We start from the raw sequence: 25,868 nt of genomic DNA on the forward strand, positions 1-25,868 counted from the left end.
TTTAATATGTTGTATGCAAAATGCCAGGGCCTATGAAAGACCTGTTTATTAAGGCAAAGTTGCTATATATTTTTTTAAAAAAATGATAGTATATTATGCCTGATCGTGCCTGAGTGTGGCTAGAGGTAGGTGCACAATTCTGCATATGAGTGTGAAGCAATGAAGAAAGAAAGAGATAGCTCATGGACTGGGACATCTGATGGGTCAAGGTGACCCACGGAGGGCACTACTTTCTTTCATGTGTCTCCAAAACCCATGTCCAATCCTTAACAGATTTACACAGTCATAAAGGTTTGATTTCATTGGTCCATGAGGGATTGGTCAGATTCTTAGAAAAAAGAAGTCAAAGGTAGGAGATGTCTAACATCTTGAATGCCTATTTCTTATAAATTGTGTGATACATTTTATAAATGCTATTTGATTTAACCCTAAAAAACTCCCTCTCCCTCTTTTTTGTAGGAAAGGGAGAAAACTTAAGCTCACAGAGGATTCAAATAACTTGCCCAACCAACGTCATGTCGTGGTAATAAGTGACTGAATCAGCATTTGAACTCAGGTCTGTATGGTTTCAAATTCTCGTCCCTTCCTACCACACAGCCTCCCTTGGAGACTGACAAGTGCTAAGCGTCTTAGTTATAAGACTAACACATAAACCAGAATGATGTGTTATTTCACAATGGTGCTTGGACCTTTCCAGTGAGTGGAATACCTAAACCTGCCATTTCAGATATTCATTTATGATTTAAGAAAAATATATTACTTGAGAAGTAAAATTTCTAACAAGGGTGGAAATCCACTTAGTCTGGAGGGATAATTCCTTATTTATTTATTTATTTTTTAATCAGAATATTATGGGGGTACAAATGTTTAGGTTATGTATATATTGCCTTTGCCCCACCTGAGTCAGAGCTATGTAGTGTGTCCAACCCCAGACGGTGTGCACTGCACCCATTAGGTGTGAATATACCCACCCCCTCCTCCCCACTCCCACCTGCCTGACACCCAGTGAATGTTACTACCATGTTTGCACGGAAGTGTTGATCAATTAGTACCAATTTGATGATGAGTACATGTGGTGCCTATTTTTCCATTCTTCTGGAAAAATATCTTGTAATACTTCTGAGTTCATTGGAATCTGCCTGACCAATAGGCCTGGCCAAATCTTTCTCTCTGTTTTGTGTGCTCTCCTCTATGCAGGCTGCCTAATGCTCTGCCCAGCCCATGCCTGGGGAAGGCAGCATTAGGCCCCGAGGCACGAGCTTTCTTCCGTGTCCTTGCTCCTTTTCCTCTGTTCCAGTGGGGCTACTCTGTGTGCCCTTTTGCTGACCCGGGAGTGGTAAGATCTACTGCAGTTGAAACTTGAAGGAGAATGGACAGAACTAGTAATTTACCCTGCTCTGGCCTGCGGCTACTTTGGCCTCCACTTCCTCCACTTGGTCTAGCCTGGTTCACCAGAGCCCTGCGGAAATATTCGGGGGCCAAAGCCCCAGCCAAGCGATGGGGCTGATCCGCTTGGCTCTGCCTTTCCAAGCCTGCTCCTCTATGGATCCTCAACAGAAAGAGAGAAGTAAAAATCTGGATTTTCCTGAATCTGGGTCAAAATAACACAACATGGCTTTTATCTCATAATTGTCCCCAACATTCTGTGTATGTTTGGCAGATTCCATATTTTTCTCACTTGCACACAGTTGGATCAACACTGCCAAAACCTTGGTTTTAGATTCCCTAACTAAACTCTATGTAAGCCAGCCCCCTTCTGCTAAAACACTTTGTCTTCAGGCAAAAATGATAATATTCTTGCACATCAGCCCAATTGTGATGGAGCCTTGAAGAGACTGCATTCAACGACAGTCCTGCTTCATTGGACTTCATGATTTCTCCAGGTTTTTAGCCTAGAACTTGCAGAACTTCTCTTTCTGTGATGCACAGAAATAATAGCTAAATGGCTGACTTATCCATTTATTAGGCATTAGTTCTATTCTTTTAATCACAGAGCTTCATCTTATCTCTAATTTTGGGCCATCTAAGTTTAGCTCATTTATATCTGATTTTATTAAGTAAACTTTGCTGCTGACCACTCCTCTAGAGACATATGGATTCATCTAAATGGGAAATTTATTAACACACTTATTTTTGCACAGACTGGTTATACTGAATGATCATACATGGCAGAAATCTTAGGAAATTTTTTTTACTTATCTCCATTCCAGGAGTAGCTACTATAAATACCACAGTAGACTCTATCATTCTTGTATTATTACCTGAACTATTTGAATTATCTCAATAAAGCTGTTTACCCCTCTTCCTTGACCCAGGAAATATAGAGTTCTCATGACTAAATAGGGAAAGTAAGGGGTTTAGGTAGAATAAGGTAGACTAGAGGGTCTTCAAATCATATAGCAACCCATTATCATCCAAGGACTCCCTACATAATGATATAATTTCTGTAAAAAGTTAAACTGAAAAATGTACTTTGAGTTTCAATTTCTACACACTTGAATACACCATAAGGCCAAACTTGGGTTGTTGTGAGTAGACAAAATAAAAATCATTTTAAATTTATTGGACTGAAAAAGCAGGAACACTATTCCTCAAACCAATAACCTTTCTCTTTAAGGCTATTTTCCTTCCTCATTAAATGGAATCATCTACTATGAGGTACACAGATCCACAGGCATGGGAACAATTCTCAATTTCTGACAGAAGGTGCCAATGGTATGTGGTCCATAGAAGAACCTTTAGTCTGGAAATTCTTTATGTTAGGGTAACATCAAGGAGAGATGTCTGAATTGCAAATGTCTAAGGTGTTGCTCCAGTATGGTTTGCACTGTTCCCATGTGTATTTATCAATATGCATCAACTCCTTTGGACTGAGAATTTATGGTGATAAATCATATGTCTTCTCCTCCTCCCCTGTTCTTCATTTCTTCGTCCTTTCCTTCTCCTCGTCCTCCTTCTCTTCTTCCTCTTCTTTTTCTTCACTCCCTCCCCTTCTCCCCTCCCTCTTCTTCCTCTACCACCGCCTTTCTTTTATATTTGGGATATAGTTAGACAATTTGAGCTAGATAGGATTATAGGATTACCATAGTGATATTTGAGCATTGATATTTGTTTTGATATTTGATATTGATATTTGATACTGGAGTGGCACCTGTTGATATTAGGTAGGACACATATGGATCTAAGTAATGTCCTTAGTGCCAAGATACCAGAAATATCAGTATCTGTCTAAACACCTTCGCAGTGCTATTGGTTTCTTTTTATGAAGTGTGAGCTATGATGATAGGAACATATGCATGGTTGCTGAGCTAGCAGGAAATTATGAAAGGTGTTAAGTGAAGTTTCTTAACCTATAAGAAACTTTATAAAAGCACACACCTTGATGAGCTTGAGAGATCACTTTGCTTACTCTCATCATGCTAATGTGCACCATAAGGTCATTAAAAATTCCTAAGATCATGCAAGACAGACAAGTCTATATCTTTACTATTATCCCCAAGCCTGCAGAAAGGCCAGAGCTATTGAGAAATGGTCACCTAACACTTTAGAGTCAGAAAGTTCTACAAAATCCAAGGGCCCTGATTAAAAGACACTAAACTGTAACTGTTTGTCATACATGCCCTTTAATTAATGCGACTGCAGAATGTCTTAGTAAAAAAACTCTCATCTCAGTTTTTTTATCATCAAAATTTTCAGTATAGTTTTTACACATTTTTATTTTTCATGGAAAAGAATCCCCCATTTCGAAATGGAATTTAATGGAAAACTAGGCTTTGCTAAGATGTATAATACTTATTCCATAATGTAGGACAAGTGTACCTGACCCCACAAGAAAGGTGTCATTTCTGGCATCTTTCTGGGAATGAAACAAAACCAAGAGACCCTAAATTTATATGATACACATTTAATTACCCGCATGTATAGCCCTAAGTGCACTGTTCAACAGATTTGTGTATTTAGTTAACTGAGAACTTTCCAGTAGTTTAGGATGGTGTATCTTGGTTGGGAAGCTAAGACCCGTGTTTTCCCAATAGCCACCTTCCTCCAGGATGACTCAGCTATAGCAAGAGGTTATTAAGTGACACACTTTAGGTCTGAAAAACTATTTCACACAAAAACAGATAATGCTTTTATTTATTGTTTGTTTTAATAATTTTCTTTATTAAAACTGTAGAGCATAACTAAAAATTACAATGCTAGTATTCATGTTTTAGTAAGAAGAGGACCTATTTTGCCATCAAGTATTAAATTGATGGAGGAAAAGGCCACTTAAGCTATATGATTTGAACAACTTTAGGTCAAATAAATATACAATATGTCACTGGGAATCATAAAACTGCAATCACAGCATAGCACACACATACATATACTCAGATTACTTAAATACTGTGTATGTTGTATTTACTGCAAATAATTCCTAAATTATAGGATAATTATAGGTCACTCCTTGATTTCCGGGGCTACATTACATTTTCCAACTTTAAATATGAAATAGGCACTGAAAATAAGTGTTAGTTTCTGCTCTAATGAAAACAACATGAATTTAAAAATTGGGATATCATAAAAGTAAGTATTCACTCTACTTGAATAAAATATACAACAAAATAGAGGCCCAGTATTTTTTCTACACATGTAGATGAGCTAATAATTCTGCTTTAAAATAAATAAAAATATATTTATATTGGTACTATCCTAGTATAGTTCTTAAAAGAGATATTTATTGATCTTATAATATCTATAAATAAAGCTAAACTTGTCTTTTTACCTACAAAGCCTTTAAATCTCATAAATTATTCCCAAGTGTTTGGCTGGGGAGGCTCATTCTGTCATCTAACTTAAATTATCAAGTCATTTTGACTCAACAAGAATGACAAGGATATAATTCCTGCATTTGAGGTGCTTTCTTTAGATGGAGGAAGTTAAGGTCTATATATTTGAAAAACACCTTTGTGTGGTACAGGTGAATACATATTCAAAAAGATTTAAAATAACAGAGGGAACATTCAAAGCATGGATTTAGTGGAGGAAATCCAATAAGAGGTGAGTATTGAGTTTTCAAATGATGCAGGACTTAGCTTGGTGGGGAATTATATTTCATAGGAATTTCATGGAAAATTTCCCCAAAGTCCTAAACTCTCTAGGCTTCATTAAATATTAAAAATATTTTTAAATGTCTCCCAATTTTAGAAATGTTTATTAGCAAAACTTCTAGTAAGAAAGGCCCACTGATAACAGAGCAATTGTGAGCAGAAAGGCCAGGCTGCCTTGATTCCCCATCGGCCACTGGGAGAGGGAGTGATGGCTGCATCCGAGGGCCAGGCCTCCTTCAGCCGGCGGAGTTGAAGGAGGTACAGGGTTGAGCACACCTCAGCACTCCCATGGATCCCAACAATTTGGAAGTGTCCAGGCTGCCTCTGGAGAGGTGGAAATAAATTGTTCCAATGTAGCATAAAGGGCCAGGGATGTGTGAGGCAGGATATCCACAACGTGGTACCCAACCCTGGTCCATGCCCGTTGTCCATGATGCCATTGTCAGGCTGCAGATAAGTAACACTCAGATGCTCTCCTTCATTGCAAGTCCCTGCCCTGTTTCATGGCCCTCTTCATTTTGACTCTGATGCCCACTAGAAAATTTTTACACCAAAAAAACTGACTAAGAAAGCCCTCCTGCCCCCCAGGGGTAACCAGCCATTACTTCTCAAGCTCCTGAGACAGTCAGGGAAGGAAAAAGCTGTGTCCAGTGGTGAGGCTGGAAAGACTCAGGGCCTGATCAAAAAGGGCCTGTGCACCAAGCTAAGGAGTCTCCACTGTACTTTTAGACAGAGGAGAGTCACGGGGACACGACACCCTCAGATCCATAGAGCGTCCCCACCAGATGTGAAATCCTTTTGCATTTTTATTTTTATTCATTTCTGTGAGTGGGGATGTGGTGGCCAGGCATGGGCAAAGACAAAGTCCCAGGGATAAGGGGAGCTCTTCAGCTTGGAAAGGAGAGGGGCCATTCTAGGGGTGGAGGGACAGCAAGTGGGACAAACACTGTCACAAGAGCTTTAGCAGGCTAGGCCACCCGAACACAGCTATGAAGCTCTTCCTGGTCTATGCATGCCAGATGCCAGCCTTGGGTGGGCTCACCCTCCTCTGGGACTCCAGGAACCTGCATGGGCCCTGCAGGGAGCAGGTGCTCAGTACCAGCTTGTGAACTGACTGACCGAATGAATGAATGAATGGACATGGGATGGCTTCATTCATACAGGGGATGGCTTCATTCATTCACAGGTGTGAAGGTGAAGGAGGGTGTGAAGATCCTGCAAAGGCCAACAACGTTAACAGCCCAGAGCTGAGTGGTGACTGAGAGAAAGGACAAGAGGTACTGCCTCTTTAACAACTACTTTGATGGGACTTGGGATACTGACTGAGGTAAGGACTAAAGGAGACTGATGAGTCAAGAATGACTCAGAAACTTCCGAGCCAGGCACCTGGGAACTGCACTCTAAAGAAGGGAAGAGGAAAAGCAGATTTTTGAGGGAAGACAAAAAAATTGGGTTTTAATAACAGAAAGCACTTTATTTATGTGTTAAGAGAGAGGTTTTAATCCCTTCTAACCAAGATTATCCATATTTATTATAAAAGCAAATATAACAAAGAATGCTTTCAAATGCATTAAATTTGCTTATTGAAATACAGATAAACTTGAGTAATACAGATTGTTTTCAGCATACTAGAGATGTCACACATTTCTCTCGGTAACTAAAGAAGATAGATGGTCAGATGAAACACAATAGTAGAGGAATCTAAGATAAAAAATTTTATTAGTGGAAGTCTCCCTAGCGATCAACAAACTCAACCCCATTTAACAGATGAGGAAATTAAGGGCCAGAGAGAGGCTAGCCTTCTCCACTCTACAGATGTTTAGGGCACTGAACATGTGCCAGGCACTTGCTTGGTGCTAGGTATATAAAAGTAAACAGTGCACAGTACCCGTACTCAGAAAGCTTACAGCTAGGGTAGCGGATGAAAGTATCCAGGAAGCAGGAAATTGTCACACAGCATAGTAAGTATTGTGAGAAATGCATGCTCGAGCTGCAGGGTGCAACTCATCCAGGCTTGGGAGCAGCCTTGTGAGTGACCTGGGAAGGAGGAGCAGAAGTCAGACAGGCATAGAGGTTGTGAACAGTGTCCCAGGAAGGCCAAGGTGAGGGCAAACCTAGTGCATTTAATAACCTAAGGAGTTAGAGCCCAAGGGAATTCTAGTCCTGGACTTAGGAGACTATAGTCTCCTGACTCCCAAGTCAGTGCTATTTTACATAGAACACTGCCTGTCAATTGACAAAGATGTGAAGACTCAGCACATATATCAAAACTCTTGCATAGAAAAAAGGAAGCATTTGTGGCTCACGCTTAACCAGGTGTAGACGTTAGGATTTTTCAAACTCTCTTGCTTAAAATGTCTCTTTATAGGAATAATTATTTAGTATATTATAGTCTTCCAAAAATACTCATATCTGTTGGGTTATGTCATAAAACTCTTAAGTCTGGAAGGAATTTTAAGGGATCATTTTATTGGTGGCCAAGGAAGTGCAGGGCAGGGTCGGTGGGGTCAGGGAGCAGCCTGGCACTCTGGTGCAGCAGTGAAGGGGGACTTCTCTGCAGAAAACTTAAGAATTACTAACAAAACTGGCCAAAATCGTTCTATTTCTTATCATGGCCCATTCTGAACGAGGGCAGCAATAAAATACTCCTCCTTGGCCAAGACAAACTGCTCCCACTGGCCCCCGCCCCTCTTTGTATGGCTCTGCACTGCGCACACACCTGCACACACAGGAAGCCCAGACCCAAACAGGCGTCGGCAGTACCCGAAGTGTCCACATTAGCCATCCAGTCAGCTCACAAATCCTCTCCATTCAATTCTCTTCTGGAAACATGGCTTGAGTAGTCAAAACTCAACATACAAAAAAAAAAAAAACCATCCACAGCAATGTATATCTTCCTAAGATTATATTTATCTCCAATGAAGATTCTCACCCCAAACAGACTCAAGTCAGTCTCCAGCTGGGGCCACAGGCGGCTGACATGGTTGCTGTCACTTCTGCCTTTGCAGGCTACCAGGAGCAGTCCCCGCTCATCCTCTCCGCCTGGGCCGTCTGGCACGTGCTTGGAGGGGTGAACACCGAGGGGTCTTTAATGCCCAGCTGTATGTCAAAAAACCGCATGGACAATATCACACTGTAATTCTTGGTAAAGGTTTCCTGGACAGGATAACAGTCCTTGACCGTATAGATGCCAATCCAGGTTTCATCTATAAAAGGGAGAAAGTTGACTTTTTAATAGAGAAGAAAAGCCAGATGCTTATATTGTTTTCTTGTGATAAAAATGTACGTAACATAAAATTTACCATTCTAACCATTTTTAAGTGTTTGGGAGCATCGAGTATATTCACACTGTCATACAACCATCACCACCATCCATCTCCAGAACTTTTTCATCTTCCCAAACTGAAACTCTGCACCCATTAAACACTAACGCCCCATTTTCCTCTCCCTGGAAACCACCATTCTACTGTCTGTCTCTATGAATTTGGGTATCTCATATAAGTGGAATCATACAATATTTGTCCTTTTGTGACTGGCTTTATTTCTCTTAACATAATGTCTTCAAGGTTTATTCAGCTTGTAGCATGAACCAGAATTTCTTTCCTCGTTAAGGATGAATTATATTCCATAGTGTGTGTGTGTGTTTGTGTGTGTGTGTGTGTGTGTGTGTATGTAGAGATAGAACATTTTATTTATCTATGATCTGCTGATGGACATTTAGGATATTTCCACATTTTGGCTATTGTGAATAATGCCACTGTGGACATGAGTATAAAACCATCTGTTTGAGTTTCTGCCTTCAATTCTTTAGGATATATTATCGAGAAGTAGAACTGCTGGATCATATGGTAATTCTATGTTTAACATTTTGAGGCACACTGTGCTCCACAGCACAGATGCCTGTATGTGTAAAACAGTCTTGGGATGGGCATATTGGCAGCAGAGCTGAGAAAAGCTTCACATAAAAGCAGGACATTTGGACACTCAGAATAAAGGGAGTAGATTTGATCACTACAACTTTAGGAAGTGATGTGGCGGAAGGAAAAGGAGGCATCAATTCAAAGGTTTGCCTTAGAAAAAATGTTTTCCGTGGCACAGACCTTGGGGTGATCAAAAAAAGTCAAAACCAAGGCTAAGTCCACACGAGCCAAACCAGCAGAAATGTCCAGGTGGCACTAGAAAGTTGGGGGAGGGTGTTTCAAATACTTAGATCCCATTGCCACATAATTAGCAAGATGGCATGGGCAACTAATGGGAGCTTTGAACAACTTAATGAAGCTTATAATTTCCCCTAACTAACAACTCTCATCCTTAATGGACTTAGACCTTTTCTCCCATCATGAGTCCTGGGCACAATGTTCAAACCCTTCTTTTCATCCTTACAGGATCTGGCTGACTTTCTGTCGGACCACTCCTGGACGGTGATCTGCTCCTGGGGCCCCCCGATGGAGTACTGGTCTTCAAAGGTGGAGTTCAGAGGAATGTCAAGAGGATCCCAGGGTTCCGTCAGGGTGATCTTTGAGCACTGCTTGGTGGCTTGTTCAATCTGAAACATCACTCCATCCTTATAGAGCAAAATATATTCAAATAGTCTGAAAGACAGGTTAAAAGAAACTAGTTTAGGACTTTATGTTATAATCATCATGCCTTTGCCAGTAAAAAGGCCAAAGTCCTTTGATATAATTTACTTTTAAAATAGAAAAAAAATTAGGAAAAAATTAATTTTGCTTGCTAGGCAATCATTCACATTTAGAAACACACCAGGTTATGGACGAGGTATGTTCCTGAGAAAGTGCTTAGGTCAGATTTGTACGTATTAGGTCCTTAAATATGAGATGTCCAATTTCTAAGCAAAAGTTTATTATATCTGAAACAAGAAGCCCTACAATTAATCAAAGTGTGTGCCTCAACTGTCAACACAGTTTTGCTGTCTTAAGGGTAGTTTGTTTATGCCTGGAAAGCAAGTGGCGATGAAATTGCGAAAGGCATTTTTCCACAGCTTGTTGGGAACTGAATATTTTTCCTTGCAAGAAGTAGTCCAAAGTCCCCAAAGGCAATCACAGCAGCAACAAAAATAAATAAATGGGACATGATCAAACTACAAAGCTTCTGCACAGCCAAAGAAATAGTCATGAAAGTAAACAGACAACCTACAGAATGGGAGAAAATTTTTGCATCCTATGCATCCGATAAGGGACTGATAACTAGAATATACTTAGAACTCACGAAAATCAGGAAGAAAAAATCAAATAACCCCATTAAAAAGTGGGCAAAGGACTTGAACAGAAACTTTTCTAAAGAAGACAGAAGAATGGCCAACAAACATATGAAAAAATGCTCAACATCTCTAATCATCAGGGAAATGCAAATCAAAACCACAATGAGATATCACTTAACTCCAGTGAGAATGGCCTTTATCAAAAAATCTCCAAACAATAAATGCTGGTGTAGCTGCGGAGAGAGAGGAACACTCCTACACTGCTGGTGGGACTGCAAACTAGTTCAACCTCTGTGGAAAGCAATATGGAGATACCTTAAGCGATACAAGTGAATCTACCATTTGATCCAGCAATCCCATTGCTGGGCATCTACCCAAATGATCCAATGACACTCTACAAAAAAGACACCTGCACTCGAATGTTTATAGCAGCACAATTCATAATTGCAAGGCTGTGGAAACAGCCCAAGTGCCCATCAATCCAAGAATGGATTAATAAAATGTGGTATATGTATACCATGGAGTACTATTCAGCTCTAAGAAACAATGGTGATATAGCACATCTTATATTTTCCTGGTTAGAGCTGGAACCCATACTACTAAGTGAAGTATCCCAAGAATGGAAAAACAAGCACCAGATATATTCTCCAGCAAATTGGTATTAACTGAGTAACACCTAAGTGGACACATAGGTACTACAGTTAATAGGGTATTGGACAGGTGGGAGGGGGGAGGGGGGCGGGTATATACATACATAATGAGTGAGATGTGCACCATCTGGGGGATGGTCATGATGGAGACTCAGACTTTTGGGGGGAGGGGGGGAAATGGGCATTTATTAAAACCTTAAAATCTGTACCCCCATAATATGCCGAAATAAAAAAAAAAAAAAAGTAGCCCAAAGCCTGGAAGAAGTGGTGGTCAGTTGGTGCAAGATCTGATGAATACAGTGGATGACAGAGAGTTTCCAAGTCCAGACTCTATAGTTTGAGCAATGCTGCTTTTTGCAACAGTGTGGTCTTGCAAGAAGATTGGCCTGTCTCTATTGACCAATCTTGGCTGTTTATTCACAAGGATCCTCACCATTTCATCCAATTGGTTGCAGTAGATATGACTGTAATCAACTAACCAAGATTCATGAAGCTGTAGTGGATAATACCAGCACTGGACCACCAAATGATACCATTAGCTTTTTTTGATTAATATTTGGTTTTGGACTGTGTTTGGGCACTTCATCTTATCTAACCATTGTGCTGTACACTTGCAGTTGTCAAAAAGAATCCATTTTTCATCACATGTGTAGAAATAGTTCGCCTTTTTGTCATGACAGCAAAGAAAGGCAAGCTTTGAGATAATTTCTCTTCTGACGCTTGTTTAATTCATGCAGTACCCATCTACCCAGCTAATTTACCTTGCACATTTGTTTCAAATGGTCCAATATTGTTGGAATAGTAACGTCAAACCTTGCTGCTAATTCACACATAGGTTGAGATGGATTCGCTTCCACTATAGCTTTAAGCTCATCATTATCAACTTTAGTAACAGGTCACCCACATGGCTCACTTTCAAGATTAAAATCACCAGAATGGGACTTCTCAAACCATCAGAGTACTGTGCGTTCATTAGCCACATCCTTCCCAAACACTCCATTGATATTTTGAGCTGTCTGTGCTGCATTGGTTCCATGACAAAACTCATATTAAAAAATAACATGAATTTTTGACTTATCCATGGTTTCACAAAAATTGCTCTAAAAAAATTTTTTTTGGAAGATAATCACAAGTCAAAATGTGCATTTGAAAGAATGAGGATGTACCTTCATAATAAAAAAGAAAAAGACAGAAGAAATGTCAAAGTGAAATTCAGAGATACCAACTGTCAAACTTAGTACTTAAGGAAATCAGACATTCCATACTTAATAGCCTACATAATTTTGTGTTCCTGATGAACAGTGTACATATAGTAATAATAATATTACTGTAATGGCTCATATGTGGCCAGACATATGTAATAATATAGTATAATACTGTAACAATAATAAAACCCCTGTTTTGTAATAAATTACAGAAACTATTGTGTTCTTTCTTTTATTTCCAACAAAAGGAACATAAAAACAAACTCATACAAGAAGTTTAGATAGGAGAAATTTCAAATACAAATATTAAAGGTTAACATTTAATGTTGTATCAACCCTAGGCTAATAAGAATGTTACACGTATTTTGATCTTCTAACAACATCAATAATAACCTTTCTGTTTCAATAATTAATCCACTGTGCTGTTTAGTAATAATTAATGCTTTCATAGGAGCACTGCCTTTCACACACGTTCCATTATTCTCATTTTATCCTTTATAATTGTTCTGAGAGTAGAGCGACTGAAACCTGACGCTTTCCCAACGAATGATGGTGTCTGGTTTTTCTTTGAACACTTAATTATTTCTACTTTCATTTCTATTGTCATCACCTCTCTTCTCGCTGTAGGATCCCCTGGACTTGTAGTGGACTTTTGCTTTGAAGGCCTGGTCATAAGGGGAAACACAGAATTGAATAAAAAAGGTAAGACGAAAGTAATGCTGTAAGTGACCATGTAAACAGTGAGACTAGCTGCTAGCACAAAGACGCTGTGTCAAGTAACCGCTTACGCCATGCGCGTTCGTTTACATGCGTGGAAGAAACTAGCTCCTGAATTATTAATTTAATTATGTAATTATAAATTATCCTCACGGAGAGCCTTGGGACCCTGTTTGTAAGTATGGAACACCGTTACTTGGGTCGTCTGTAAGCCTGGGACTGCCTGTATTCACAACCTGAATATGAAATAATTACAATTCAGAGGTCAAAATGGAATATTCCCTGGACGAATTCTTACTGAGGACCTATTATATGCCGGGTCCTGAGCTTAGGGTACAAACATGGGGGAGTCCTGGCCCTGGCTTAACAGCTGGTTTGTGATCTTTTGTTTAGCCAGAGGGACACAAGAGGATTCCACCCTTGGTTTGGTTGGGTTCTTGCAGCACCAAGGCAAGGAATTACAGGGGATACCCGGATGTAGGACAAGCGCCCACTGAGGACTGGAGGGAGGACCAGGCACCTGTGCCTCGCTGCTTCGGCCACCTCTCAGTCACAAGTAAAAGGCTTTGCTGAGTGCAGCTGCCCCGGCTCTGGTGTGCCTCACAGGGCCTGCAGGGGCTGAGGCGACCAAGGACCAAAGCTGAAGGGACCCCAGAGGGACAGCTTCCCTAAGCTGTTTGTCCCCACGCTCTAGGCCTCCTCTCCTGACCACATGCCCATCCTTCATGGCAAGTGACAGGAAGGTATTCTGAGGCTGTGGCAGGAATCACCATGCCTGCCACGTGGATGCCAGTCCTGTATCTTCCTCAAAGCCAGGGCGTCTTGGGGTTGGGTGAAGCCTGCTGTTTCTGAGCTTTTAACTGTCAGTCCAAAACCCAGGCCACGACTGCTGGTAGAACAGACGGGGCGTTGCAGCCCTGACCTCAGAAAGTGAAATTCCTGACACCTGAGGGCCAAGGAGCCTAGCGAGGTGGCCTTTCATAAGCAGTAGAGACAGCCACCGAATCACCTCAGCTTTGTGAGACTCACTCCACTGGAGGAGCCTCTGCTGAGGTTGTGTGCTCTCCAGCCCAAGCCTGAGCTTAAAAGTTACTTCTTTCAGAAAAAAATATTATAAATGATTACTGTCTATATGGTCAAAATACAGTCCTGTATCGTTTAACAGTGCAGATACGTTCTGAGAAATGTGTCAGGCAATTTTGTCGTTGTGCAAATGTCATAGAGTGTGCTTACACAAACCTAGATGGTGTAGCCTACTACACGCTTAGGTCACGAGGTATAGCCTATTGCTCCTGGTTCACAAACCCGCACAGCAAGTGACTACTCAGTACTGTAGGCATTTGTAACACAGTGGTTAAGTATTTGTGTATGTAAACATATCTAAACACAGAAAAGGCAAAGTAAAAATATGGTATAAAATATAAAAAATGGTACACCTTCGAGAGCACTTATAGGAGCTCTTAACAAGGCACTTGCAGGACTGGAAGTTGCTCTGGGTGAGTCAGTGAGTGAGTGGCGAGTGAAGGTGAAGGCCTTAGACGCCACTGTACGCCACTGTAGATACGAACACTGTACACCTAGGCTACACTAAATTTATAAAAAAAATAACTTTCTTCAATAATAAATTAGCCTTAGCTTACTGTCACATTTTTACTCTATCATCTTTTAGTTTTTTAACTTTTTGACTCTGTTATCCTAACACAGCTTAAAACACAAGTACATTGTACAGCTGCACAAAAATATTTTCTTTCTTGATATACTTACCCTATAAGCTTTTTCGTATTTAAAAAGAATTTTTTTTTCCTTTTTAAACTTTTTTGTTAAAAATTAAGAAAATAACACACATATTAGCCTACTCCTACACAAGGTCAGGATCATCAATATCATTGTCTTCCTCCTCCACATCTTGTCCCCCTGGAAGGTCTTTGGGGCAGTAGCACGCATGGAGCTGTCATCTCCTATGGTAATAATGCTTCTTCTGGAACAGCTCCGGAAGGACCTGCCTGAAGCTGTTTTATAGTCAACTTATTTTTATAAGTAGAAGCAGGACACTCTAAAAGAACGATAAAAACTATAGTATAGTAAATACATAAACCAGTAACATAGTCATTTATTGTCCTTCTCAAGTCCTAGGTACCGTACGTAGTTGTCTAGCTAGTCTAGCAGCTAGACTTTTATATGACTGGTACTGAAGTAGGTTTATACCAGTGTTACCACGAACATATGAGTAATATGTTGTGCTATGATATTATAAGGGCTACAACATCACCAGGCACTAGGCATTTTTCAGTTCCATTATAATCTTATGGGATCATTGTCATATATGTTGTCTGTCATTGGTAGAAATGTTATGTGGCCCATGACTATATTAATAGTAGTAGTAGTATGCTTCAGGTTTCAATGAGCTAGTATGGAAATATAAGCATGGCCTTCATGTTATATATTTAGATTATCCTGCTTATTTCAGAAAAGATTTGAAATGGCTTACAAGAGTAAAAAATATAATAACCCAGACACATACATTTAGAAACGGGAGGGACTATATTATGAAAAGTAAGTGTGCCTTTTATGAGATATTGCTCAAAAATGGAGCTAACCTCTCATAATATGCACATTAAAATATTAGCCCTTTCAATGAGTTTGGGTTTGGATTGTTCCTGTTTAAATACTCATTGGTGGAATACAGAAACATTAATCATTTGTAAATATAGGAATTATTGTCCATACACAAATCCTGTTTGGTGATACTTTTAATGACAAGCAGACACCCACAAAACAAGTTGTCTACATTGTTCTTCTCACCATCAACATCATCTTGTGCTTTCCCAAGTTCTAGGTGTCTAGGCTAGAAAGTCATTCCTAGCTTTTGCTGAGACTCTAGTTGTGAGCTTCTCCAACTGCTCCCCTGGAGTATATGCAGTTGTGTGCAAGGTGTGGGGTTCCTTCTTGAGACTAATGCCCTCACCCCCTAAATTCACAGGATCACAGACATGTTATCCTAGCAGCCATGTTTGTCATACATGACCTTGCCACCCTCACCAGAGTGTACTGGACCAGAGGGAATTCAGCAAGATTCTCGCCCTTGGACACGAGGAATTACAACCGAGATCTACTAGCCAGCCCCTTTACGTGGCTGGACATGCCATAGTAAACTCAGAAGCCAAGGGAGGCTATTTTCCATCCTGCGAACCGAGAAAGAGTGAAGAATGGAGCAGAGAGAAGCACTAGCAGACTGGGATTCCAATTGCTATTCATTTCCTGGGTGCCTTTATTTTTCTGATGTGTTTTGAGCCTCCCCTCCCACAGAATTATAATAAGCTTCCTTTATTCTAAGGAACCTTCCCTTTTTGGCTTGCAAAGTTTTGTGATATGCATGACCAGGACTCCTTCTGGGGGAGCTGAGGACCCCAGGGCTCCATGCCAGCACAGCAGTTCTGGGGCAGGCACAGCACTGCCCTCTGTGGGAGAAAGGGCCACTGCCACCTGCGCAGGTGCCTGCAGCAGAAGGGCACGGGACAGCAGGAAAGGGACTCTGACTGCTTCAGTGTTTCCCCGAGGCCAGCTCTGCCCATGCACAGAAGTAAAATTTAATTTTAAAATGAGAATTCTAGACCCAAAACAATCATTACAAAATGTTCGCATTTGTTAAATCTGGGTGGTCTGAACACGGTGTTTGTTATCATGTTCTCTGTACTTTTCAGTATTTTCAAAATATTTAATTTTTTAGAAAGTGGGTATCATCTGATATGGAGGTTATGCTGACTGTGCCGTGAGTAAAACTGAAAATAATAATTTAATGGGAAGCAAAATAGAACTGTATAATTCATTTTATTCAAAATCCCAAGTGGATAAAAATGCTAGTACTGTTCCATGACAAATTTAGAAAAGTAGGCTTTCAAGATGCTGTGGCGGTTTGTTTATGTGAACCTATTAACAGTTAGGATGTAAGTTTCTCCATCACAAATAGGATAACAGGATCTGAAGCCTGATAGTGACCGAAGGTCAAAACACAGAGACAGATCAGCCAAGGTTGAGATGAGTAATCAGCGTGGGGATGCTGTGTGGGCAATAACCCGTGGACCCGAAGGATTAAGAAACTTCAGCAGAAACTGGATCCTCGAGGCATGATCAAAGCCTGGCTCTGACATGGAGGAAGTTTTGAGGATGGGAGGCACACACCGCACCCCTGGGGCGTAGCCAGGCAAGGTGAGGTGCTGCAATCGGTGTGGAAGACAATGAGGCAGACCAGCCCTGGGTCAACAACAGCAGGCAAACTTGACCCTGTGGCTGGCCAGGCACCAGGCGTAGCACAGTTCCCTGGGAGGGGCAGGCAAAAATTCCCACAAGGCCCAGCTGTGAGCGAGGGCAGGCTGGTCAGGTCAGGCCAGGCCGAGGTCAGAAGGCCAAGCTCTCCACGGCAACCACAACACACAGAAAGGCCACGGCCTGCTTTTGCCTCTCACCATAGGGGACAAAGGATTTTTGTTGCTTTAAATAAAATTCTCAGGCTGCACTGACAATTTCTATTGTTTTCTAAAAATTCATTTTTCTTAAAAATTAGGCTCTACCATTCCCATGTTTTCCCAAAACACTGAAAATCTGTAGAAGTTTTATTAACATTTCTTTTGAAAATAGGTTTATGGTCTTATGTAAAACTGATTCATCTTTAATGTAAAAAAATTCAAACGATCCAGAAATGGAAACTCTAACTTACAGAAGTAACAACTCTGTGCATGTGTTTGTACATATATTCTTCTAAATATACCTTTATCCACATATTGATTTTAATATTTAATTTTTACATGTGGTAAAATATTCATAACATAAAATTTACCATCTTAACCATTTTTAAATGTACAGGTCAATAATGTTAAATACATTCCTGTTGCTTTGCATCCAGTCTTCAGGCCAGGACTCTTGCAAAATTGAAACTTTATACCCATTAAACAATAACTCCCCATTCCTCCTTCTCCTTAGCCCCTGGCAGCCACCATTCTACTTTCTGTCTCTATGAGTTTGACTACTCCAGGTATCTCTTATAAGTGGAATCATACAATATTTGTCCATTTGTAACTGGCTCATTTTAGTTAATATAATGTCCTCAAGTTCATCTATGTTATAGAATGTGTCAGAATTTCCTTACTTTTTAAGGATGGATAATATTTCATTGAGTGTATATACCACATTTTGTTTATGGTTTCATCCACTGATGGACAGTTGAGTTGTTTCCACCTTTTGTGTATTATGCTGCTATGAACATGGGTATACTGATATCACTGATTTTTCAATATGGATACCATACACATTTTATAAAAACGAGTGAATACTATATTATTTGTTTTCTAAACTGTATTTTATTTATTTATTTATTTTTTTTTTGAGACAGAGTCTTGCTTTCTTGCCTAGGCTAGAGTGAGTGCCATGGCGTCAGCCTAGCTCACAGCAACCTCAAACTCCTGGGCTCAAGCAATCCTCCTGCCTCAGCCTCCCGAGTAGCTGGGACTACAGGCATGCGCCACCATGCCCGGCTGATTTTTATATTATATATATTAGTTGGCCAATTAATTTCTTTCTATTTTTATGGTAGAGACGGGGTCTCGCTCAGGCTGGTTTTGAACTCCTGACCTTGAGCAATCCGCCCGCCTCGGCCTCCCAGAGTGCTAGGATTACAGGCATGAGCCACCGCGCCCAGCCTCTAAACTGTATTTTAAATTCAACAATTTGCCCTAGATAATCTTCTAAGTCAAGAAATAGAGATGTATGGAATCCTTTCTTCCTAGTTTGTTATTATGAAATATTTTAAATATGCAGAAGAGTTGAAGAACTGGTACAACAATCACCTTTATATCTACGACCTAGATGCTCCAATTCTTTACATTTTTCCATATTTGCTTTATCTATTTTCTAAATATTTCCTAAAAACAAGGACTTTTTGCCACATGGCCATAATACCAGGAAACTAAAATTCGTTCCCTAATACCAGCTAATATCTGTCCATATTCCATTGAACCCCAAAATATTACACATGTTAAAGCTAGTTTTTCAAATCATAATCTAATTAAGTTTCAAGTATTATATCTGGTTATGTCTCTATTAAAAATCTGGAGCAGTATTCCTACTTTTTTTATTTTTTAACATGACTCTTTGAAGATTCCAGGTTTGCAGATACTCCACATTTGGAATTTATCAGTTTCCTCAAGTCATTCAACTTGCTCATCTAGCTCCTGTCATTCCTGCAAACTGGACATGAGGTCTAAAGGCTTGATGAGATTTAAGTCGAAGATGTTTGGGAAGAACATGCTGGTGAGACTGTGTATTTCAGACTGCATCACATAAAAGACAAAGTGATGTACCTCCCCACTCTTAATGCTGCTAACTTTCATCACTAACTTTCATCACATATGTGGTGACTTCAGATGTCTCTGATATAAGGTACCAGATATCTTCCAGCTGGTAGCTGTGGCTTTGGGCACAGTTCCATCCATCTTTGAGTCCTCCCTGACTCTTCGTGACACAAGGTGGCCCAGGCTCACCTTGGACTTTCCTTGCCCCAGATCTGAAATCAGCTATTAATCTAGGGAATCCTGGTTACACTCAGTGGAGAAACAACTTAGAAACCAGCATCAGGGCACTAGATGGGCTCATGGACATTGGGATGTCATTGCTTTGAAGGCCTTTCAGTGGTCAGAGCTTCCTATATTTTTAAAAAATCATGAATTCATATCAATATTTCCAATTTAAATTTAACATATTAGGTTTTTTCCCCATCATTTTTGTTTTGTATTTCTATATCTTTTCTCTTAAAAAAAAAGTCATGCTTTCTAAAAACATTAGCAAGTTTACTTATTTGCTTTATCCTACAATAATTTTGAAATAATAATTTCAAAACAATTACAAATAATAAAATTGGTGGGTGAAGTTTAAGATTTCGTTGCAGCTCTTCTTGTCCTTAGAATATAATTCACTAAGATTTACAGTCCTCGTTGTGTTAAAAATTCACTTAGAATAAGCCTATTCTCTGCGTGGTTATGGTTCCAGATTGATACGTATATCATCAGGTACATTTGTTTTCAATTAAGGGGCTTTATAATTTCTCTCTCTTTGATTTAATTTTATTATTATTTTTTCCTCACTGCCTTTTTGATCAGGTCTTTATTCAAAATAAGCTGTCCAAAATTATTTGACCTTTATGGAATAAACAAATTTCAGAGTTTATGCAGGAGGCAATTCTTTTCTTCTGTGGGAGATTCTTTTCTGCTGGTTTTTTCTCAGCTGCTGGCTTCTTGGTATCTGCAGGCTTTTTCCCACCAAAGGTTCTTCTGCTTAACGCCAACGGCCTTTCTTTCCTTCCCTACCACAGGCTTCTTGCCTGCAACCTCCTTCTCACCTGATTTGGCCTCTAGTGCCACGGCTGTCTTATCCACCCAAAGTTTGTGGTTCCTGGCCTGGGGAAGAATGGTGTTCTGGTTCATGGTCTTTGTGTATAGGTTTAGCTTCAACATGATTCTCACATTTTTCAGGGGATTCCTCTTTGGGACTGTGATGGATTTTCTCGTGTGGTGCATGAAGAGCTCTTTGGATCTCTGAGCTTTTCAAGATTCTGCTAAGGTCTGTATTGATCATCTTGTGCATTGGAAGGTTGTAGTTACTCTTGAGGGAAACAGTTTTACTGAAAGTGCCATATAGTTTATTTAATTTCTGGAAAGCACTTTCAGTCCATTTACAGAATGCCCACCAGGAGCAAGTTTCAAAATGTTCAGCTTGTTTACATTAAACAGAGTAATTCCATGAATGCTTCCGAAGGCCTTTCTGATACCATTGGCCTCTTTATAGATGATGCAGGGTCCCCTGCACTGGACATGATAATGGTTTCTAATTTTGCCCTTGACAGCCCTCATTCTCTGAGAGCCATAGACCATTTTGATATCATTCCAGGCCTTAAGTTTAAGAAGCAAAGTAGCTTCCTTGGTCTTCTTGTAGCCTTCAACTTTATCTTCAACCACCAAAGGAAGTTTAGGAACTTCCTCAATACAATGACTTTTAGACATGATCAGCACTGGTAAGGCCAAGGCAGCCAGGGCAGAGCAGATGGAGTATTGCTTTGGGGTTGTGTTCATTCTTTGGTGCCAACAGTGCCAGATTTTGGTTGGTGCAAACGTGCAGCCTCCACAACACATATTTCCAAAAGCACTTTGGCCAGAATGGTGAGTCCCACCACCTCCAACTCTGGGAATTCGCACCACAGCTCTGCCAGTACCCCAAGACTCAGCACTGGTCTGATGACCCGCTGATTCACTGACAGCACAGGGTTCACAATCTCTGATTGAATGGAAGCCTTGAACACAGCAGGGAAAGTGACATTTTTGCCACATGACTTCACCTTCTCAGAGTACACAAATATCAGTGGAGAAGCAGAAGCCATGGCAGGGACAGGAGAAGGCCACAGTCCTCTCAGCCCAGTGGCTCCTACAGGAAAGCTGATTTAATTTTATTGTTTAAATATGTAAACATATTTATGTTTCAAAACTTAAAATGACATAAATGGGCACACTGAGGGAAGTCTCCCTTCCATCCCTATCTCCTGTCCCCATTCCTCATGCTCCTTATGGACACTTTTCAACTGCTTCCATTTCATTTTTCTTGCATGTCTTTTGACAAAAAAATAAGCAAATACACACATGAATTCTTATTTCCCCCTCTTCTTTACAGAAAAGGTAGCATCATATATATATATATATATACTTTTCTGGACTTTGCTTTCTCCACTCTCCATTAATACATAGGGATTGTTCTTATTCTTTTTATGGCTATCTAATAGTTTATTGTGTGGAAATACTATCATTTATTTATCCAGTCTCCTACTGATGCATATTAGGTTGTTTCCATTCCTTTGATATTAACAAAAATGCTACAGCAAATAATCTTGTGCTTGTGCTGTTTTGGAGGTATATATTTAGGGTAAATTACTAGATGTGGAATTATTAGGTCAAAAGGTAAAAGCTTTTGTGATCTTATTAAATATTACTAGATTTCTCCCCATAAGATTGTACTATTTTGCACTCCTAGCAGCAATAATACGACAGTGCCTGTTTTCTTTATAGTCTTGCCAACAGACCATGTTGTCCAACTTGAATTTGTGCCAATCTGGCAAGTAAGACATGGTATCTAACTATTGGGTTCTTTTTAAGAACTTTTTTCTTGATAAGTATACAATAGATTAAATAATCTAAAGTACAGAGCTTGAGAAATTTTACAAAGTGAACAATCTGGTAGCCCCCACCCAGATCAGAGATAAGGCCTCAGAAGTCTTCCAGGCACTACCCTTCCAAAGAGCAGTGTAGTTTTATTTTTCCTTCAATCATTATAGTTAGTTGAGCAAATTTTCATATGTTTAAGCACCATCTGACTGTATTTTTCTGAGAACTGACTGTTCATTTATCTGAATATAAGATGTTTGTTTTTCTTCCCAATTCTCTATAGTATATTAATTAATTAGCCTTTTGTATCTGACAAAAGTTGCAGACATTTTTTCTCTGCCATTTATTGACTTAATTTAAATATTTTTTTTACAATGCAAATGATTTTATTAATACATTTTTTAAAGTCAAATTTCTTTCATTGTTTCTCAATTTTGTCATACTTAGAAAAATTTTCCTACTCTCAGGTTATAAAGGAAAGCACCCATGATTTCTATTATCCCTGTGTGTTTTTATTTACATTTAAATCTTTAACCTATTTGGAGTTTATTTTATGTATGGGTGCGAGATATGGATTCAATTTTATCTTTTCCCAGTTGATCCAAAACCATTGATTAAAAAATCCATCTTGCTGTGCACAGTGGCATCCACCTTTATAATTGCAGCGACTTGGGAGGCTGAGGCAGGAGGACAGCTTGAGCTGGAGACCAGCCTGGGCAACACAGTGAGACTCCCTCTCATTATAAGAAAAAACAAAAAATCTTTTCCCCAGTCATTTGAGATGCCACATTTATCACATACCTAATTTCCAGATGTATGTGGGTCTATTTCAGGGCTCTCTATTTTATTTCCTTGAATTTTCTATTCATGCATCAGTATCACATTGCTTTAATTACAGAGATTTAACACTGTGTTTCAATATCTGGTCAAATTTACTAGTCCTCCTATTGCGTCCTTGTTTTCCAGGGTTTTCCTAGATATTTCCATGTGAAATTTAGAATCAACTGCTTAGCTAAAAAAATGTTTTTGACATTGGAATTTTTATTGGGATTGAGTTAAATTTAAATATTAACATGGGAAGAATTGATATCTAATGATGTTGAGTCATCCTATCACTCCAAAAATAATTGTTCACTTTTTTCAAATCTCATTTCATGTCTTTTTGTATATATTTCAGGAGTGTGTAAATTTTCCCTGTACAGGTTTTGCATAGGAAATTTTTTTCTAGTTTATTTTTTCTTGTTGCTGTTAGGGTTTTAAATGAGCCCTTGTTTTCCATTATAATCTCTAGCAAGTTATTATTTATATATTTGAAGACTATTGATTTTTCATGTAATTTTATATACAGCCAACTAACTGAATTATCTTTTTGTTTGAATTAGTTTTATTTTTAGATCTCTTGTGTTTTCCAGGTATGTTGTATCCATATCATTGACAGAGATAGTTTTTACCTCTTCTAATTTTCATGTCTCTAATTATTTTCTCTTCTCTGATTATATTGGGCAATAAATCTAATGTAATATTAAATAGAATGAAGATTATGTGCATCCTTGTCTCCTTGAGTTTAATGGAAAAGAGGCTATGGTTGCAATATTAGGTAAATTAAAATCTACACAAATTTTATCAAGTAAAGGAAGCATCCATCAGTTCCTATTGAATCCTGTGTCAGGAATGTCTGTTAAATTTTATCAACTGCCTTTCTCACAGACTAAGGATATGATGACAGGATTGCTTTTGTACATGTTGATGGATTTCCTAAAATTGAGCCATCCTTGAATTCCTGGAATAAGCCTCACTTGATCAAAATTTAGTATTTTTTAATGTGCTGTTGGACTCAGTTTGCTATGTAAGAATTTTTAATCAATGGATTATACTAATAATCATAAGTGAGATTGCTTTACAATAATTTTAGTACACTAACATCTCCCTTGTACATATGCACCATGAATTACTTCAATTGTTCCCTATCTATGACCACTTAGATTATTTCCACAGTTTGTTTAATATTAACAAAACAAGATAAAAACTGGAGATAAAACCTTTTGCTTTTCTGTGCTTATATCCCTATAAAAAATTTATAAACTGGGATTGTTGGATCAAAGGAAATTTCCATTTTGTATTTTATGAGATACAAAAAGAACACTGGGATGTTTAAGTGGATGTGGCATTTCATTAATTCCTTTGCATTAGACAAGGTACTAAAAGTTTCCCTTACGAAGAGAAAGAGGGAGAAAACTTTTCTGTCTAGTTTTTGTACTTTCATCATAAGGTTTACAGACAACATGAAAGGCATTGTTAAAAAGCTTAAGTCAAGGAAACAAAGTTCCCAGTTTACTACTGATGAGCTGTATGATCATAATTTTAATCTCCCTATTTCTCATAAGGAAAGGCAGACCAAAATTTTGAAGCTTACAGCATTATTATGAAGATAATTTGATTTGCGATAATGGAAATATAAAATGTTTATACAAATGCAAGACATAGCTATGAAAGGAAAATCTGATCATAGTTGAGTTTACTATCATCAGTAAACGTTTAACAAGGAAAAAAATCATTTAATTTATACACGTAAGATTTGATCTACATGTAAGAAAGAGGGCTAATACTTTCAGGTGGCACAGAGAGGTGAAGCAGAGACATAACTGTGTGCTATGGTGGACCCCTTCATAGAAGACTCAATACGCATTTCCACCCCTTCTCCCTCTACCTGCCTCTCAATGTGGAACCTGAGAAAGTCATATGAAGTCATCCCTCTGTACCTGCAGGGGACTTGCTCCAGGGCCTCTGCAGATACTAAAACTTACAGATCCTCAAAACCCTTAGATAAAATGGCATAGTATTTGCATATAACCTATGTACATCCTACTGTATAATTTAAATCACTTCTAGATTAATATCTAATAGAATATAAATCCTATGTAAATAGTTTTTATATTGTATAATTTTTCATTGTTGTATTGCAATTTGTTTTTTGGTTTTTTTTTTAGTTTTTCCTATCTATGGTTGGTTGAATCCATGGATACGGAACTGGCGGATATGGAGGGTTGGCTATACTCATTTATTTAGTCTCCCTTGGAGCTTGAGGCATAAATGGTTCTGGTCTTGGAGATATAAAGCAAAGTGTATAGGAAGAGAGAATCCTCTGAAGATTTCTCCTCTCTCAAAAAAGGACAGTCCCTGCCCTGCTCCACTTTCTTCACTTCCTGTCTTTGAATGAAGCTAGGTAAGAACATAATGGTTAGAGCAGAGGCAGCTGTTTCAAACCATGAGACAACAGTCGGCATGCCATCTGGCAACTCTGAACCATCATTCTACGAACAGCAGACTAAATGGCTGAAGACAAGCCTAGGGCCTTGATGAAACTGTTGAGTCAAACCTAGGAATATGTACCACAAGAATTCTGGAGTAAATAGCAAATATCCTTATGGCTCAAGCATTTCTTAGTTAGATTTTCTGACACCTGTAGCTGTAAGTATCTTTACTGAAATATGTAAAAACCACTGGCTTACAGATATTATCTATTTAATTCCTTACAACAAACCTATAAGAGTCTTTCCTTTCAGAAAGAGCAGGGTCCAAGGATTGACTAATCCTAGAAACAAAAATACCAGAGCTTGGCTTGGGTATAGGTCAACCTGACCAACTACTGCCTTAATAATCAAGAGGCAATTGTTTTTCTGTTCTGAAAAAAAAAAAAATCTAAGGCAGAGGTTACAGATTGGCAAATTCAGCTGAGCATGTTATTAACAGTTTTATTTTTTTAACAGATGAGAAAATAGGAGGCTCAGAGC

General features: G+C 39.1%; 1 protein-coding gene and 1 pseudogene across 1 annotated transcript in view; both read right to left on the reverse strand.

The window, feature by feature from the left end:
• Positions 1-6,540: 6,540 nt before the first annotated feature.
• EPDR1 (ependymin related 1) overlaps positions 6,541-25,868 on the reverse strand; it is a 32,098-nt gene continuing 12,770 nt past the window's right edge. Inside the window, 2 exon segments of the mRNA XM_012777590.3 lie at positions 6,541-8,296; positions 9,474-9,682. Coding sequence (XP_012633044.1) covers positions 8,100-8,296; positions 9,474-9,682 — 406 coding nt within the window. The 3' untranslated portion in view covers positions 6,541-8,099.
• Positions 14,743-22,811, reverse strand: LOC105878248 (large ribosomal subunit protein uL4 pseudogene; annotated as a pseudogene).

The sequence above is a fragment of the Microcebus murinus genome, chromosome 9 (assembly GCF_040939455.1).
Source record: "Microcebus murinus isolate Inina chromosome 9, M.murinus_Inina_mat1.0, whole genome shotgun sequence".
Lineage (NCBI taxonomy): Eukaryota > Metazoa > Chordata > Mammalia > Primates > Cheirogaleidae > Microcebus > Microcebus murinus.